At 39.5% G+C, this 18,720-nt stretch overlaps 2 protein-coding genes across 2 annotated transcripts in view; one reads left to right on the plus strand and one right to left on the minus strand.

Annotated features, from left to right (window-relative positions):
• LOC131184396 (acyl-CoA 6-desaturase-like) overlaps nt 1-18,720 on the plus strand; it is a 90,939-nt gene that overhangs the window by 1,133 nt on the left and 71,086 nt on the right. Inside the window, exon 2 of the mRNA XM_058155606.1 lies at nt 3,620-3,740. The gene's annotated coding sequence lies outside the window, so the exon portion shown is untranslated. The remainder of the gene's footprint in view (nt 1-3,619; nt 3,741-18,720) is intronic.
• LOC131184433 (acyl-CoA (8-3)-desaturase-like) overlaps nt 10,657-18,720 on the minus strand; it is a 31,392-nt gene continuing 23,328 nt past the window's right edge. Inside the window, exons 9-12 of the mRNA XM_058155678.1 lie at nt 17,887-17,983; nt 16,989-17,068; nt 15,481-15,606; nt 10,657-11,553 (exon numbers count right to left, since the gene is read on the minus strand). Of these exons, the coding sequence (XP_058011661.1) occupies nt 11,502-11,553; nt 15,481-15,606; nt 16,989-17,068; nt 17,887-17,983 (355 nt within the window). The 3' untranslated portion in view covers nt 10,657-11,501. The remainder of the gene's footprint in view (nt 11,554-15,480; nt 15,607-16,988; nt 17,069-17,886; nt 17,984-18,720) is intronic.

Genomic DNA, 18,720 nt, shown 5'->3' on the forward strand with positions numbered 1-18,720 from the left:
GTGTATTTTCTAATTACTATTGTTTTATTTCTCATAATTACTTATTTCCGCATGGAAGACATCTGGTTTATTTGGATGTCTCATATGAGCCATATCCCTGCTCAAGTGAGAACAACTAGCCTTGTTGTGCAACCAAAACAATCTGGAACTGAACACACTCAAAACCGTAGAAATGGTGGTAGACTTTAGGAGAAACCCTTCCATACTTCCACCTCTCACAATACTAGACAACACAGTATCAACAGTAGAAACCTTTAAATTTCTAGGTTCTATCATATCGCAAGATCTAAAATGGACAGCTAACATCAAAAACATCATCAAAAAAAGACAACAAAGAATGTTCTTTCTGCGCCGACTCAGTAAGCTCAAACTGCCCAAGGAGCTGCTGATTCAGTTCTACAGAGGAATTATTGAGTCTGTCATTTGCACCTCTATAACTGGTTTGGTTCTGCAACCCAACAAGAAAGACACAGACTAATTAGAACTGCAGAAAAAATAATTGCTACCAACCTGCCTTCCATTGAGGACCTGTATACTGCACGAATCAAGAAGAGGGCCATGAAAATATTTACAGATCCCTCACAGGACATAAACTATTTCAACTCCTACCCTCAAAACGACGCTATAGAGCACTGCACACCAGAACAACTAGACACAAGAACAGTTTTTTCCCGAGGGCCATCACTCTGCTAAACAAATAATTCCCTCAACACTGTCAAACTATTTACTAAATCTGCACTACTATTAATCTTTTCATCGTTCCCATCACCAATCTCTTTCCACTTATGACTGTACGACTGTAACTTTGTTGCTGGCAATCCTTATGATTTATATTGATATATTGACCATCATTTGTGTTGTAAATGTTGTACCTTGATGAACGTATCTTTTCTTTTATGTACACTGAGAGCATATGCACCAAGACAAATTCCTTGTGTGTCCAATCACACTTGGCCAATAAAAAATTCTATTCTATTCTATTCTATTCTATTCTAATCTATTCTATTCTATTTCCATTTTTCTGCTTAGAGGCACCATCTTTCACTTAATCCATTAATGCTCGGGTCTTTAAATACAGCATTTTCATGACTGCCAACTAAGTTGTCTGGTCACCAAAACCATTGGGAAAGAGCCCTGATTCTTTGCCTGGATTAGCTCATTGCCTTACCAGCTAGAAAATGGGATTCTGTTGCAAAGGAAAAAGAAGGAGGAAGAAGGATTGAAGCAAATAATCCATGCAAGAAATTATTAAGGCATAGAAGAGATTCTTCAAGAAATGAAAAAAAAAATGAAGTACACTGAAAGATTTCAGCAGGAGGATGCTGAAGCTGATGCAGAACATAATGATGGGCTCATTAAAGCCTGACTTTGACTATGTCAGCAGCTTCTGATCTGATGCTAAAGCAGAAACATGAGTACCCAGCAGCAGTATAGTGCTTTGGTGTATTCATGGTGCTTCCACATACATAAAAGAATAGCCAGCATAACTAAGCTCACATGACAGGACGTATTAATTTGCCTAAAGCTATTGCCTAAATTAATACTAAATGCCAAGATTTTAGTAACACATTTCATCTTCCTGAGAACAAATTCCTTTGAAATCAGTGGGGGTCACTGCTAGGACCCCACTTTTCTGGGAATTCAAATTTAGCAGGCGCCCTTTGTTAGAGGGTTTGCTCAGCATTTACAGACTATTTGCATATATGCAAATATGCAGGTTGCTATTTATATAGCAGAATGATATTCTTCTCAATATCATTGTCTTGGATGCATAGTGCACGTTTAGCCCAACTATCAAAAATACCAGCTGTTCAGTTTCAGTTTATAGATTGAGGTCCATTGAGGACCTGTATACTGCACGAATCAAGAAGAGGGCCGTGAAAATATTTGCAGATCCCTCGCATCCTGGACATAAACTGTTTCAACTCCTACCCTCAAAACGACGCTATAGAGCACTGCACACTAGAACAACTAGACACAAGAACAATTTTTTCCCGAGGGCCATCACTCTGCTAAACAATAATTCCCTCAACACTGTCAGACTATTTACTGAATCTGCACTACTATTAATCTTCTCATAGTTCCCATCACCAATCTCTTTCCACTTATGACTGTATGACTATAACTTGTTGCTGGCAATCCTTATGATTTATATTGATATATTGATCATCAATTGTGTTGTAAATGTTGTACCTTGATGAACGTATCTTTTCTTTTAGGTACACTGAGAGCATATGCACCAAGACAAATTCCTTGTGTGTCCAATCACACTTGGCCAATAAAAAATTCTATTCTATTCTATTCTATTATCTATTTGTCATCATTTGCCAAAAGATGGCAAAAGGACAAAAGGCTGTTAGGTGAAAAGAAAGAGTGCAGTTGCCAATAACACTTTTGAGTGACATGCATACTTGGAAACTGAGTGATGTGCTGGAAGTTTCATCTTAAAAAACGTATGTAGGGATCAGACAAAAGCTACAATTTATTTCATTTCATTTACATTTACAAGTAGTCCTTGGGTTACAAGTGTAATGGCACCTGCCCTCTACGGTGGAAGGTCGAGAGATTAAATGAACTGCCTCAAACAATGACCAGTCATTACTGCTTTCTCCAGTGCATTTGCTAAACAAAGGAATGGAGTTATTAAGTGAAGCTGAGGGGTGGGGAGATCCTAGCGCAGGCACAAGCCCATTTGTTTCAAGCCTCTCAAGGCCTAACACACCCTGCATGCAGACCCACCACACAGTTGCCTGTTTTTCTAGGGGAAAACAATGGGGAAGGAAAGCCCTGCTTTCTGAACTGATCAGCTGGCCCCCTACCAACTGGCCATAAGGAGACGGCAAAGCGCAAAGCTGTCCTGCTTTTTGCCCGGCTTTGAGAAGTCAGCCCTTGCATAAAAGGCAGCTTCAGAATGAAATTCCCCAAATCTTTCCCTTGTTTAATTGCCTCCCTCCATCCGCCCCCCAAAGAAAGCTACATTTCTTTCCCCCAAAAAACTGGGAGGGGCAGACTTCCCTCCCTCTCCATTACCCCAATAAGGTGCTATAACTAAATTCTACTTCTGCATCTATACACCTTTTAAAAACCTTGCCTTGACTCCAGAGTGAAGAATAAAGGAATGCAGCAAGCAAGGAAATACTTCTGTAGCTTTTCCCCCTGAACTAATAAAAAGGTCATCTCCAAAAATTGTGCAACGAAATGCAAGCTTTGGCTGTTTGTCCAACTGCCTGTAGAAGGAGTCTACAGTCTGGCCTTTAAGGGCTCTAGGATTAAGTGTTACTTGTTACAGAAACTCCCTATGATAGGAAGCAATCATGGTTGGAAAGAAAGGGACTGATAGGAGGGCTTCTCCTGCTGTCTCTTTCTCCCTTAGCTCTCAACAACGAACAATGTTGATCATTCCTGATTCAATGACTGGTTCACTGGGCACCTGAACTTCAGATTGAGCATCAGTGAATATGAGCTAGAGAAGAAGCAAGGCCATAGAAATGTGTGTGGGAGGGGGAGGCCTTCAGGACAGTCATATATCACACATTGCTTATGTTAAGTAGGTCTGCCATGTTTTGGACCTAGCAAAACTTCTGGTATAGTCACCTGACACCCTCTTTTCTTCTTGCAGCCTTTTCCCCACCAGGCCTCGACACAATTACTACAAGGTGACTCCTCTGGTGGGATCTCTTTGTGTCAAGCATGGTGTTCACTACGAGTGCAAGCCCATCCTCACAGCTTTTGCAGATGCAGTAAGTTCACAGCTGAGGGAGGGTCCTCTTAGGCACTGGCTTACGAGAGTATGCTGCAGCCAGAAAGAGCACAAAAAGATTGCCTGATGAAGATGTTCTCACTGCCACCAATCCCCTTCTCTTTTCTCTTTCTGTAGCCACCTGAAAGAGTCTGGGCATCACTGGCAGGGGAAGGTAAAAGGGTGAAAGTTAGGTTAAAATTAAGAGAATAACTGGTGGCAAAAGGATAAAGTTGTCAGTGGTTCTCTTATTTACAATGATTAGACAGATATAAAGTAGACACAAGAATGTGTGGTTATGAACATTGTAAGACTAAATTTAAAACAGAACTATATATAAATGATAAAACACATTATTGCTAAAATGTATAAAATCTTATTCAAATTTAAAACAGAAAAAGAACAAGTGAATGAATGTATGACACTATGGGCTAAAAATAGATTTTAATATACAATGGGAACTATAGGAAAATATGTGGGTAAAAGTATTGAAATTTGCACTATGTTATAATCTTAAAGAGAATATTTATAAAAAGATGTATTATTGGTACATGTCACAAGAAAAATTATCTAGAAAGTATATAGGCACTTCAAATTTATATTGGAAATGTGAACAAGAAGAAGGAATATTTTGTCATGTTTTGGATTTATGAAGAAGCTAGAAAAAAAAGGGCCGTGGTGGCTCAAGGCTGTAAGAAGCCTGTTATTAAAACCAGCTGCCTGCAATTACTGCAGGTTCAAGCCCCACCAGGCCCAAGGTTGACTCAGCCTTCCATCCTTTATAAGGTAGGTAAAATGAGGACCCAGATTGTTGGGGGGGCAATAAGTTGACTTTGTAAATATACAAATAGAATGAGACTATTGCCTTACACACTGTAAGCCGCCCTGAGTCTTCGGAGAAGGGCGGGATATAAATGTAAACAAAAAAAACAAAAAAAAAATTCTAGATTCAAATACATGCACTGATTCAGAAAATTTTAAAGATTAATATACAATTAAGACCAGAGGTTATTCTTTTGGGACTGGTCGACAAACAACTGGGGAAAAAAGTTATTTATTTTTATTTTCATATATATGATAATTGCAGTGAGATTATTGTATGCACAAAGGTGGAAATATTCGACACTGCCCACAATGGAAAAATGATTGTTAAAGATGATGAAACTTTCCTAGATGGCTAAAATGGTTTTTTTGATTAGAGAAAACACGGCATGTAAATTTATTGCTGACTAGAAACCCATTATAGGATTATTATTTTTTGCACAAAACAGAAAAAAACAAACTTATGATTTACAATTTTGATGGTTAGACAGGATAGACAGGATAGGCAGATTAAAAAGAAGAGAGTGATGTAAATATAGAGTAAGGAGTACATTTATAATTACAGTTTGTACAGCTGTAAAATAGATCAGAAGGTAGAGTACTTCTTTGTATCTTTTTTCTTTTCTATTTTTCTTTTCTTTTTTCCCTTTTTTCCATTTTTCACTTGATTTTTCCTTTTTCTCTTCTTCCTTTATATAGTTTGTATTTTATAAACTAAAATATCATTTTTAGAAACTTTTAATAAAATTGTGTTTATGTATACTGACACAAACACACACATACTTTATGTCTTCATTCCCACCTGCCTACATTGCAACTTAAAGGGGAGGGGGAGGGGGGAGGAAGAGAAGATTTGTGGTATTATGGGTAGGGGGTACAAAAGAAGTTTGCTCCCCCCAGCAAGGACCCAAACTAAAGGATGTCCATTGGGAAATGCAAAAGTGAATGGAGCAATGAGCATCCAGAAGGGCTGAAGAAATACCTTGAGGGAAATGCCTTGACTTAATGGGCCATTGTTGGATCGACTGCAAGATAATACTCTATAAAAGGCCAATTGCTGACCAGCAGTGAGCATAGGAATTTGACAACCCAGGATGAAATGGCTGCACAGGACAGAGACCAGCTTCTGAAAGAAAGGGGCCGAACCAAGAGCTATAGGTTGGGGTTTTCCCTAAACTAGAATGAAAAGCTGCCCACCATTTGTTCAGAATGGTTTAAAACAGCTTGGGACAGAAAACAGGCAGTTTTATAGCAGAGCTTCAAACCCCAATGGAGGTGCATTTATAATGAATTGGGAATGAGGAGAAAATGTCATCATCTTTTATTGCATTCAAGAAGAGGACCGATGGCCCCTACTTTTGATGCACCAGGCAGCAAATGTGGATCTCCCTTAAAAAGTGAAATATCCTTCAGGTCCAGTTTAGCAATCATATGGAGGTTAGTTGCTGTTGTCTTCCTATTTAGGATGGGTGTGAAGGGACATCCCAGTCTATAACCTTGGGCTTCCCAGGTAATTCTCCTCTAACTACTAACCAGTTTTGACCATGTTTGCCTTGTCAAATCAGTCAAGGCCAGCTAAATACTACTACTCTCTCTAGTAACTAATAAATCAGCACAGAAAGACCTTATCGTGTCTTACTTTTTTCTTCTTCCTATTATTGCCTTCCTCCGTTATTGCCATAGCATCAGTATTTAACTTATAAATTCCTCAGGAAGCAACCTCATCTTTGCTCATTCTTTCTGAGCACGTTGTTTCATTGCCATTGTCTCTGTGCATGTCTATGGATATTCTTAATCATCCAGGTCATGGTTGCTTTAAAGGCATGCTTTTCTAAAAGACAACTGAACTTTCTTGGTGGTTGTTTTTTCTTTGAAAACATTCTTTGCAATCATCTGATTGGTAGCACTCTAAAGCTTGGTCAGTAGCTCTCTGAGAGATGGAACTGAGGCGAGTCTGTGAATGGAAGAATATAAATCCTTCTATTCCACCCCATTTGGTCAGAACTGACGAAGCTTCTTGAATGAGAAGTGAAACATTTTCAAGGAAAGAACCAAGAAACCCCAGTTGTCTTTTAAGGAAGCAATTTGAGACATTTCTGTGGGCACATTAGTTCAGAAAAACCCTAATGTGCAATATTAAATATATATATACTGAGTTGGCTTTATTAAAGTGCTGATTTTGCTTAATAGAAAATGCCATAGCTTCTTTAAAAAAAAGTTCAGAAATATTTCAGATCTGTTCTATGTATAGTTCCTGTCAAACAAGTCAAACTTGTCAAGTGATGGAATACAATGCTGTGTGTGTTTTCTGCTATAATGGTAACATAGTGTTATAGTCCTACTAGACTTGAAGGGGAGGAGGTCAGGGAGAGGGGTAGAGCTGCGGAGTTTTAGGGATAACAGACCTGGAGCAGGTGATTTTGGTTGTATTGAAGATCAGAACCAGCAAAAATCCAGACCTGCATCCTGCATCCATTGACAGCCTGTAAAGGACTTCAGCCTCTGAAGAAGTTCAGCCACTCTACCCGAAGCAGTGGCAGGTTTTAAAAGCATAACAGCAGAGTCTACACAAGCATAGTTCCCTTAGCTGTTCATTCATATGATTTAGCTTCCAGACATCCTCTTCATCTTTATTGTTCTTCTCTGCACTCTTTCTAGGGTCTCAGCATCTTCTTTGTATTGTGGTGCCCCGAACTGCATGAGGTATTCCAACTATGGCCTCACTAGTGTAATATAGTGTAGTATAGTATGAACTTGATGTATAGTTGATGCAGCCATTAGGGGTTGTTGTTTTTTTGGCAGCTGCAACACATTGCTGACTTATACTTAAACAATAGTCTAGGACACTTAGATCCCTCTCACAGGTACTACTGTTGAGCCAGGTACTGCCTATTCTGTACCTGTGTGTTTGGTTTTTCCTGCCTAAGTGCAGGACCTTACTTTTCCCACCACTGAATTGGATTTGTTGAATAAGGCCCAATGCTCAAGATGTCAAGATCCTTCTGAATCTTAAGACTATCTTCCAAAGTGTTAGTAATTCCCCCTACCTTGATTTGATGAGGCACCTTCAATCCCCTCAGATTCATTTCTTTCATAAGCCATGGTGTCGCAATAGTTAGAATGCCATATTGCAAGCTAATTCTGCCCATAGCCAAGAGTTAAATCCTGACCTGCTCAAGATAGACTCAGTTTTCCATCCTTCTGAGGTTGGTAAAATGAGGGCCCAGATTGTTGGAGACAATATGCTGACCTTTGTAAACCATTCAGAGAATGTTGTAAAGCACTACGGAGTGGAATGTAAGTTTAAGAACTATTGCTATTGCTATTCATTGGTTCCAAGGTCACAACTGCCAGCTCCTTCAGTACCCCGATATATACCCTGAGATCTCAACTTGTCCAAAGTGGATGGATATCTCTTATCAATTCCTTGCTTATTTTGATCTACAGTTCTGTTCTGTCTTCCACGGTGCTGGTTTTGATAGGTTGTACTATTTTTCTTTTTGCATAAAGACAGCTAGAGAGAAGGAACTCAGCAGTTCTGTTTTCTTTCTACTCCTTCTTGCCGTCTTCTCTGATTAGTGGACTGATTATTTCCCTGACTTTCTTCTTGTTCCTTACATAGTGAAAGAAACTTTTTTTTGGTTATTTTTTTAGCATTTGTTGCAAGTCTTCGCTTATTCCTTGCAGATTCGGATTATTTGCTAATATTCTGTTCTAGTTATGCGTCCCTCTTTCCATTTTTTATACTTGTCCTTTTTGTCCCTCAGTTTTTCAGAAAGCTCTTCATATAGCCATGCTGGTTTCATCTGGAATCTCTTGGGGTTTTTGTCTCTGTGGTATTGTTTTTGCTTGGGCCTTTATTATCTCATTTTTATTGTATCTCAAGAATCCTGGACTATTTTTCCCCTAGGATTTCTATCCATGGATTCTTCCCTATTTTCTCTCTTAGTTTGTTGAAGTCTAACTTGGTTTGGTCACCTGTGCCTGCATTATGGTTAATTCAAGTATGATATGTTCACTCTTCCACAAAGTTCTCATAACTTCCACTCCCTCAACCATTTCATCACTGTTAGTAAGAATCAAATCCAATGCAGCTGATCCTCTAGCTCCCTCCTCCATCTTTTGGATGATGAAGTTGTCAGCTAGCTAGGCATGTCAGAAGTCTGTTTGATCTCACCAGAAAGTTTGTTTCCCAGTCAATGTCAAGGTAATTAAAGTCCCCCATTACTGCAGTGGCATATTTCCTGCACACTGAACTGATTAGCAAAAAGTTCATCTATTTCCTTTGCTTGCTTGAATGGATGGCCTGTAGTACACACATATAGCAATGCCAGTTTTTTTCCTCTAGTATTCACCCAAATACTATACAAATCCTATAGGTAAAAGGGATTCCTCACTTCTAAAACATCTGTCTGAGTTTGCATATCTCTGGACAGTGGCAGTCATCCAATTAACTATCTTGCCTGCTGGCAACCAGCAGTGCTAGCACATAAAAAATATTTATATTGCAGCAGTGACAGATTGCTCAAACTAAGCAGCAATTAAATGGCATTTCCAAACAAGTTTGTAAAACATATGATAGACATTTAAACTATGACTTTGGAAAAGATTTCAAAATTGTTTTGAAATTCACGGAACAAATTGCTGAAGTAACTTAGAGCAGAAACTGTAACACCACAAGATCAAAGCAATGCAAAGTCACAGGAATTCACAGAACTCAGCTGTCAAACAAGCAAGAATACATCATGAGAATCTGGGGACCTCCACCCAAATCTTTCTGCTGCACGATCAGTATTTCTGCTGGCAGTTTGAGTGAGGATATCAGGAACCAATGCAGAGCAAAGTATGAAGCTATTCTTAATGCAGAATCCACTTGAGGATATCTGACATCTCATCCTTCATTTGAATACTTCTGGTGAAAAACTCACCACTTCATATAACAAGCTTTCTATTGACTAAGTCTACACAGCTGGAAAAATTCTTCTTGACAGCATATATGAACTTCCTTCCATGTAATTTTAACCTATCAGTTCTGGTCCTGGTCTCTGGGGCAATAGGACATGTCCACTCTTCTTCTGTATGACAGCCCTTCAAATACTTGGAGAGCTATCACATCTTCTGTAAGTTATCTTTTTTCCAGGCTGAAGATAGATATTCCTTTTACACATTTTCCCGTAGTGCTTGGTTTCCTGATCCTTCCCTACTTTGGTAGCCCTTCTCTGCACTTGCTTCAATTCTTATTGTCCTTTTTAAATTGAATTACCCAGAACTGGACACAATATTCCTAACATGATTATGTTTGTTTAGCTTCAAGGCAGTGAAGTAATTGACAACTGTACTACAGGGGTAATCTGTGTAATCCCCATATAAAGTGTTGCAATAAAACCCAGTACAATCCATCCATTTAACAACCGAAACAATATTTCCCTCAGTGCTCATTTAGTAGTATGGATCATTTAGTAGTATGGATCATTTAGTAGTGTGGATCAATTTATGCTACAATGTGCCCTACATGGGGCTATCCTTACAGAGTATCTGGAAGCTGCAGCTGGTGCGGTGCAGAATGCTAGCATGTAAGCTGTTCTGGGTGGCCCAAGGACTGTGTTATAACACCTCTGCTGCGTGAATGGAATTTGTTGTCAGTTTGCTTTCAGTTCAAGGTGTTGGTTATTATCTTTAAAGCCACTCATGGCATGGGACCAGTTACTCGAGAAGCTCTTTTACCCAAATTACCTCAGCTCATATTATCTCATCATGCTGAGAGGGTATTTTATGATCCCTTCAGTTAAAGAAATATGATTGGTGGGATCTAGGACGACAGCCTTCTCTGCCATTGCCCTACCCTATGGAACATTTTGCCCCTAGAGGTGATATTGATCCCCATTTTTCTGAGGAAGAGCATGAAGGGTTGGCTTTGTCAACTTGCATGAGAATCAAAGAGCAGCATACAACTTTGGGGGTGGTTGGTAGCCATTCTGGCTCAGGAATTCTGGGAGTTGAAGTCAAGAAGTCATAAAGTTTAAAGGTTTAGCCCTTCTGGAGAACAAAGTTGAATTCAGGCATAGAAAGTGGCCATAATAAATAAGCAATACCGAAAGATTTGTTTTAATTCTTCTCTTGCACCTCCAAAATGTAACAGCAGATTTGCCCAAAGACTAACAGCATTTATTTGCACTAATAATCAATAATGGCCATCAACATTCATTAGTCTCCTTTCACTAACTTGTCTTATACCCTTATAGAAGAGGCATGTGGATAATTATATTATGTTCTTTATCTTTTTATGTAAAGTACATCCAGGAATGTCAGGGATCCTCTTTTCCTCCCCATAGTTAAGCTTGCCTAACTATTCTCTAGTGCTTGTGAATTACATCCAGGAACTGACTGATTTCTATTAAAATAAATCATTGATTTATTTCCTTCATGTGCTGCTTTCGATCAAGGTTCTCAGCTCCTGTAATTTCCTTTGTTTCTTCCTTCTCCAAACTTCTCCAGTGCTAAGCTATGGCCCAGTTTGAATCTCTCCTACCAGGAGTTTCTATTCCCAGCTCGTGAATTTCTCTTTCCAGATTCTCTCCTTTCAACTGCTTCCACAAAACAGGCTCTTGTACTCCACAATGAATAGGCAACTAAGGTAGTGTTGTTGTTATTTTCTGCTAAATACCAAGTTTAGTGAAGTGGCAGTGAAAGCTGCTTTCTGATGCTGAAGGCTGGAGAATATGCATTTTTGAACAAACTTTCAGGTCAGCAGACAGAAAGGAGAGATGGTAGATGCACAAGTTAAAAAGGAAAACATGAGAATGTTTGGCACAGCAACACCAGGTTTCAGAATTCAGTTCACAAGGGTAATCTTCCCCTACTCAACCAGGCACTTGCTTTCTTCAATTGCAGAGGTGACGAGGATAGGAAAAACTGTCCCACAAGGGATGGTGTTTGGCTTCTACTTGTGCAAATAGGCATCCAACCAGAGTTGCCCCGATTCCTTGAGAGAGCTAGAAGAAAGAGTAGAAAAGAGGTAAAGCCAGCTCAGGCACTATGAAGAAGAAAGCAGCATTAACAGTGGAGCAAGTAAATGTGGGGTTTAAAACAATGAACAAATGTGAATGGTAAGATAAGAAATATAAGGATTCATCCAAGATGGAAGAACATGGACTGCAGAGAATTAAATTACAGGGATTAAGGCAGTACTATCTGCTGGAGAGAGCCACGGACTTATTTATGTACATAAACTCATCATGAAATGATACACAGCTAGTCCTCAACTTACAACAGCAATTGGGATCAGAATTTCTATCACCAAACAATATGGTTGTAAAGCACAACATTATCTAATTGCATCATTTGCCATGACAATCCTGGCAGTCCCCACTGCCTTCATTAAGTGAAGATTGCAGGTCATTAAGCAAGGATCTCGTGTGACTATAACTTGCGATTTCCTGCCAGCTTCCAACAAGTGAAGTAATGGGGAAACTGGTAGGAAATCCAAAGTCTCAGGCAGCTTGCAAGCAGGCCGGCAAGCAGATGGGTGTTATGGAGTGCAGCCGGGTGAGTGAGGGGACAGTACAGCATTGTGCAAGCAAGTGTGGCTGGGTGGGGGAAGGATGCTGTGACACCATGCAAGCACAGCCGGGTGAAGGGGGTTGCTACACAATTTGGGCAGGGAACACTGTAGGCAGTTGCGTGCTATAAAGTATAAGATCCCTGAGATCTCACTCTCTGTAGCAGGTTCCTCAGGAAAAAAAAGCAACAGAAAAAAGCAACAGAAGCAACTCGCAACCTTCCCTCCTAGGAATGATCACATGACTGTCAGATGCTGCAACTGTTATAAATGTGGACTGGTTGCCAAATGCCCAAATGACAATCACATGACCTGATGGTGGCGGGGGGTAGTGGGAGTTGCTGCAATGCTCAGAATTTCAAAGACTGTTTAAGTACTACGGTATTCGTTCAGCACAATCAGAGTTTTGAACATTTGCTAAATGAAGGATCATTAATCGAGGACTATCTGTACAGTGAAATAGAGGCTCGCATGTGCAAATAAACCATTCAGTGAATAAGCCATAACAGTGTTTTCATCACATTTTGAGGCTATAATTTTCAATAGTACAAGGGGAAAGATTTATACGATCTGAAGAGAAACCAGAGTATAAAGCTATACTTTTCAGTAGATTGAGTTCACACATTTGTTTGTGACTTGCGGGAACCATATGAGATTTCTTCATGTGCTTACATCGATTTGCATGCCATTCACCAGCCAAATATGCACGGGGTATCTTAGAACACCTTCATTTCCTTTCAATATGCTACCCCTACCAGTGCCATCTCAGAACTCTAAGACTTCCTCACAGACAATTGGAGGACCAAAGGTGGTGACAAATTAGCAGCTCCTATAACAAGCTCCTGACCTGTGACTGTCCTTATCCCTCTGACTCAGTCCTATAGCCTAAAAATGCCATCCGGAGAACCTGGACCAGCCCCAGTAATGATACTGGGGTCCAATACCTCCAATAAGGAGACAAACAGATGAAGGTTGACTATCTCCCCACCGCAGAGACAACACAAAACATGAGTAATGGATGTACAGTTTTAGGATCTCCTGAATCCCTCCTCAGCCTTCCAAAGCTACGGCCCAAGTACCCTCCAGAGAGGGAAGTAAGGGAGACAACCTCCTGAACAAGTCACATGCATTTCCCACAACCATATTACTCAACCTTTCCATGAGGTCTGTCTTTTGTCTGCAGAAATCTTCATAGTGCAAAATTTAAATCATACTGCAATTCAAGGCAGACAGCTTCCAACAAGCCCTTGATTTGCAAATCCTCTATGACAATCAGAGGGTTAAAATGGCAGCAGAAGCTGGCCCCGTGGGCATTTTGGCAACCTGTCCTACAATGTTAACAGGGCATCTAGAAGCAGCTAACTACTGCTGTGTTATAAAAAAGCAACTCCTCCTAGAACTTCATCCTATGGCAGACTCATCATATCCAACCTATCAGAGTCTTTAAGAATAAGGTAGCCTGTGACCTCATTACTGGAAAGTAACAAATGGTCCTGACTCTGTCATAAGAGCCATAAATATTTATGCAGCAGTAAATCTGCAGGCAGGTGTATGCCAGTAAATCTATGAGCCGTGTCAAGAGTGAAGAGCCAAAACACACTTTAAGAGAGGAAGTTAAATCTATAAAAATACAGAACACATTTTGAGAAACCTGAGAAAAAAACTAGCAGACATCAGAACAACAATTCTAACACACACACACACACACACACACACACAGAGTGCTGGTAGCAATATAGATGTCCAGCACCAACATCTGCCCTATTAAACTGCTTACCTTCTAAACCATCTCACGTTTGAGTCTCTTGTTTGACTCATACAAGAAAAAGCTGTCAGCACACTTCCTAACTAATAACAGTGAAAGTGACCCTGGCCCTGATTCAGGGGTGAAATCTACTTACCTTCCCTACCAGTTCGGAAGTGCACGCGCCACGCATGCACAGAGGATAAAAAACAGGTTACTTCCCACCGCCATCTCTACTGGTTCAGCCGAACTGGTCCGAACTGGTAGCATTTCACCCCTGCCCTGATTCCTTTGAGAGTTCCACACCAGCAGTAGTCAAAGAATCCAGATAACTTCAAGTCATGCCAAAAGAAACTGTCTTGTAAGCAAAATAAACTCCAGATTAGCAGGAGTTCATACTTCATAGAAAGTATGCTCTCATCTGCTTCCCAATCTGAGGGGACTTTCCTGCATTAAGAGAACCCGAAGCACAAAAGAAACAGCACACTTCACCTTTTCTTTCACTGGACAAGCCAAAGGACACTTCTGCTAAAGATCCTTGATTGCCAGATCCACATTTTGCTATCCATGCTGCAATAATTCTTCTATGTGTTGCACTAATTGCATCTAGCTACGACAAACAGACACTCTGCCTCCCCAGGGGATACTTAGCCAATGGGGGACCATCACACTATAGGTGGTTGATAGATTAGTAATGCATTCCACCACCACCTGCTCATCCTACTCTCTCCCTCCCATCTTTTAGTTATAGCTGATAATTTGTTTCTGTGTTGTTTGATTCTTTTTAACATTGTAAGCCACCCAGAGTCACCTCATAGTGAGATTAGTGGCAAACAAAGTTAATAAATAAATATAAATAAACAACACTTATCGTATCTAAACCGCCTCCCCTCAGTTCTCCTTGAAGGCTGATACAGGAAGTTTCCTAACCCAGTGAGACCATGTTCCTGTGACTCTGGACACACTGAAACAATAGAACATGTGCTGTTCCAGTGCCCATGTTACAGAGACATCTTACCATAATTGCATAAATGCCAGGTCACACAAGACAATTTATATCTGTGACCAACCTGTTTTATGACTGTCATGACTTGCGATTGTGATGAGTAGGCTACATTATGTTCATAAGTCAATTTACTTCCTCCTCTTCCTCTTCCTCTTCCTCTTCCTTATGGTTAAATGAATCAAGGCGACATCTGCCCGAGCTGATTCTGAATGTTATTTCATTTCTCTAGATTGAGTTTCAACTTCCTTTGTCTAGATAATAGTTCTTACATATTTCTGTCAATGTTATTTTCCTTAGTCTTTCCAAAAATGCATTCTCATCAGTGAAATTGCTTTGTCAAAAAAAGGTTTGATGTCGATGGAGATTTTCTATCATCCAGGTTATGGTTGTTACAAAGGTGCTTTTCCAAAAACCAATTGCATTTTCTGTTTTTTTTCTTTGAAAACGTTTCATTTCTCATCCAAGAAGCTGAAGAAGCTGAGAACTGAAGAAACTTCTTGGATGAGAAGTGAAACGTTTTCAAGGAAAAAAACAAGAAAGTCCAGTTGCTTTTTGGGAAAGCATCTTTGGGACAAAAAAGGTTCAACTTTGTTATAACAGCCAATGCTTACCATACAACATCTGCAAAGGCTGTGAATAAAGGCTTAGATTGATACTGGATGCCATGCTTCTCACAAATGGACTTCACCAAGGGGGTCACCTTGCAGTAATTATGTCGAGGCATGGTGGGAAAAAGGCTACATGAAAGAAAAGAGAGAGAGAGAGACCTGTAAGATGTCATGCAGTCTAGAGCTCCCCTTCTTATAACAATGAGATTAGCATACTTTCAAGCCCAACAACCTCTTCCCAATGGAGCTGAACAGAAAGGTTTAGAAGAAGCACCTAAGCAGAGTTCTGGCATCTCTTGCCTAGCTTGATTGAGTTCTTAAGCAAAAGAGGCAGAGATATATCTAAGATTGATTGCATACTGAGTTTTCCTTCTACGGCTATGTCTTGCCATTTTTTTCCCTTAACCATCTCCACAGATTATTGTAATGGGTCTTGTCAGGGTACAATGGCTGAAATATTGAACTATCTGAATGGAAAGCCTAGAATGAGGAGATCATAGCAAGCATCTATCATTGGCACAAGGAGGGTTAGAGGAAATCCGTCTCCTCTCCAAAAAGGGTGGATCGCACGACAGTGTGAAATATTCAAAATCTGAATGGTTATAAATTATGAGAGTTGATCTGCATGAACAACTTGCTACAGTGCAGAAAGGTCCAGAACTGTTTCCTCTCAATGAGAAATAATTAAGTATCTGTCATAACATCTGTTTCCTGCAATAGAAAAAAATGTGATTTCTAACCACGTTCATCTCTGTTGGAGCCTGGCAAGTCTGTATGTCTACTGACTGAGTCATATACAATTTTTATAAACCAGCCATTCATACTACTTCAAAACACTGAAGAGAAGAGCAGGAGAGGGTGCTGTATGTGAGGAAAGATCGTGTTGACAGAAGGCCTACCTGGTGAGAGAGGAGAAGGGCAGAAGGAAAGTATTGTCCCACTGAAGTATTCAGTTTTGTTGAGAGTAAACTGGTTATGATTTTAGGTCTGGGATATTAGGAAGAGTGAAAGATGGGGGAGTGGCAGTTTGATTTTACCTCAGGGAAAAATAAGGATGAATATTTGAAGAATAAGCAGGCAAAGGGTGATGGGACTTAAGGGTTAAAGAACAAAAAACAGGCTTTGTAGGAGAAAGTAGGAGGATTCACGTTAAGTTTTCAAGAAAGAGGGTAGAGGCAAGTTGTTCTAGGTAAAGCAACAATGAAAGATGTGAACGTCAACTAGATAGTCCTTGGATTGAGTCCGATGAATTATTAAAACACAGAATAATAGGGTTTGAAGATTTTTATTCTGTATAATACTTATGTTCCTCTTCATTTGGGATCCTATGTGAAACTTCAGAAAAGCTAATATGTGAAACTTCAGAAGACAAATATGGTGAGAACAACAGTGAAAGATGTAGCAAACACAATTATCAAGCAATATCCCCTTTATTTTCTAGGGTCTGGGTTATTTGAGACTGTGTCACCTTCTCCCCAAATTTCCATTTCCCCTAAGACAAATGTACTTACTGATGCTCAATTTGGAAGTTGAGGTGACCTGTAAACCAGTCGTTGAATAGGGACTGGTTTACGTTGCATGTTGCCTGAAGCTGAAAAGGGAAGAAAGAGAGGAATAAGCTCTAAGAATATATTGATTTTGTTTCTAGCTGGACATTTCCTGCAGCTCTCTCAATCTGTACTCTAAACAAGAAGAGAATTTTGTACTTTGAACTTAGAAATTCTTAGAACTCACTGACCTGCAAACAAGGTGTAATAGCATGGTTCACTTTATAAATATTCTGCTTATAATAGACTCTTAATTTGGCCATCAATTGCTCCCACAAGGAAAAGACAAGCTGAACAATTTACACCCATGGATGCTATCAAAACTATTACAAAACAAATATGCTTTCTCATTTGCAATCTGAACTGCAGAAAACCAATATGACTTCCAGGTTATGTCTGCAATGACTCTGATCATCTTATCCCTGGCAAAAAAACAAACAAACAAACAAAAAACAAATCCAAACATACAGCTTATTCCTTAAATGGTAAATCGTATTTCTTAATACAGCCTCTATAAGAGAATAGCAGGAAATCTCAACCAGACCTCAACCCCAAAAAACCTTCAAGGATATCTGCAGCTACCTAACTAGTCTTGTCCAATGTTTTAATCCCAGGGAACATCTTGATCTGCATGTCCAAATATTTGGAGGAGGAGGATTTTAAGGGGCAAAATCTATTTCATCATACCTCATATCTAAAAACTATCAAAGCTTGAGATCAGACAGTTCTTGCCTCACACCAGTCTTCTTCCTCAGAAGGAGAATTTCATTTTTGCCTTCTTCCACTCCATCTATTATATCACATTTATATATGAATAAGATATGTCACCTGAAATAAGGGTTGGGGAAGATGGGCAGCTCACCTGCATTGAAAGCCAGTCCATGTTCTTATCATAATCAATGGCCATTGGGATGTGGTTCATTTGTGTCACCCAGACAAACCAGTGACTTTCTATGATTCTATGCAGCAAAAATAAAAGTAGATTACAATTTTTGTAACCTACACAAAAGTACAAATCAAGCAGTTTGGAAGTAGCAAAGAAACACCAGAAGAAGAGCAGAATTAGGGGAAAATGCAACTAGAAGAAAATTAAACAAAAGCCAAATATGATATATATATATTTTTCTAGGAAAAAAATGAGCTACTGAAGAATTCATGATCATTATTATTCAGAGTAAAAGTGGCATATTAAGAACTTCTACTATTATTAATAATAATTATAACAATAATGTTGATTGTTAACAACTAGCAATAACCCTAACAATAATTTCCCATCTTTATTTTGTACAACTCAAAATGGTGAATGTGATGTTTCTCCTCTTATTTTTCCTACAATATCAACCCTGAAAGGTGAGTTGGGCTGAGAGAAAGTGATTGGTCCAAAGTCACCCAGCTGGCTTTCATGCCTAAGGGGGACCTGGAACTCACAATCTCTAGCTCAGCACCTTAATCATCACACCAAATTGGTTCTTTTTTTGATAGGAGAGAAAGAATTCCAGTTTTGGAGTTGTAGATTTCCCTGTAAACTATTCTCATGGAGAAAATCTATGTCGTCACAAGAATCAAAAACCACTTGAGGGCACATAATCCATCAACCTTCATGGTAAAAGTAGACTTGGGGTGTAGCCTATTTAGCATTTGTTCTCCACTGAGAAAATGTCACTATAATGGCTAGGAAAGTGTGAAGAGAAAACCC

Source organism: Ahaetulla prasina, chromosome 1 (genome assembly GCF_028640845.1).
Source record: "Ahaetulla prasina isolate Xishuangbanna chromosome 1, ASM2864084v1, whole genome shotgun sequence".
Taxonomy (NCBI): domain Eukaryota; kingdom Metazoa; phylum Chordata; class Lepidosauria; order Squamata; family Colubridae; genus Ahaetulla; species Ahaetulla prasina.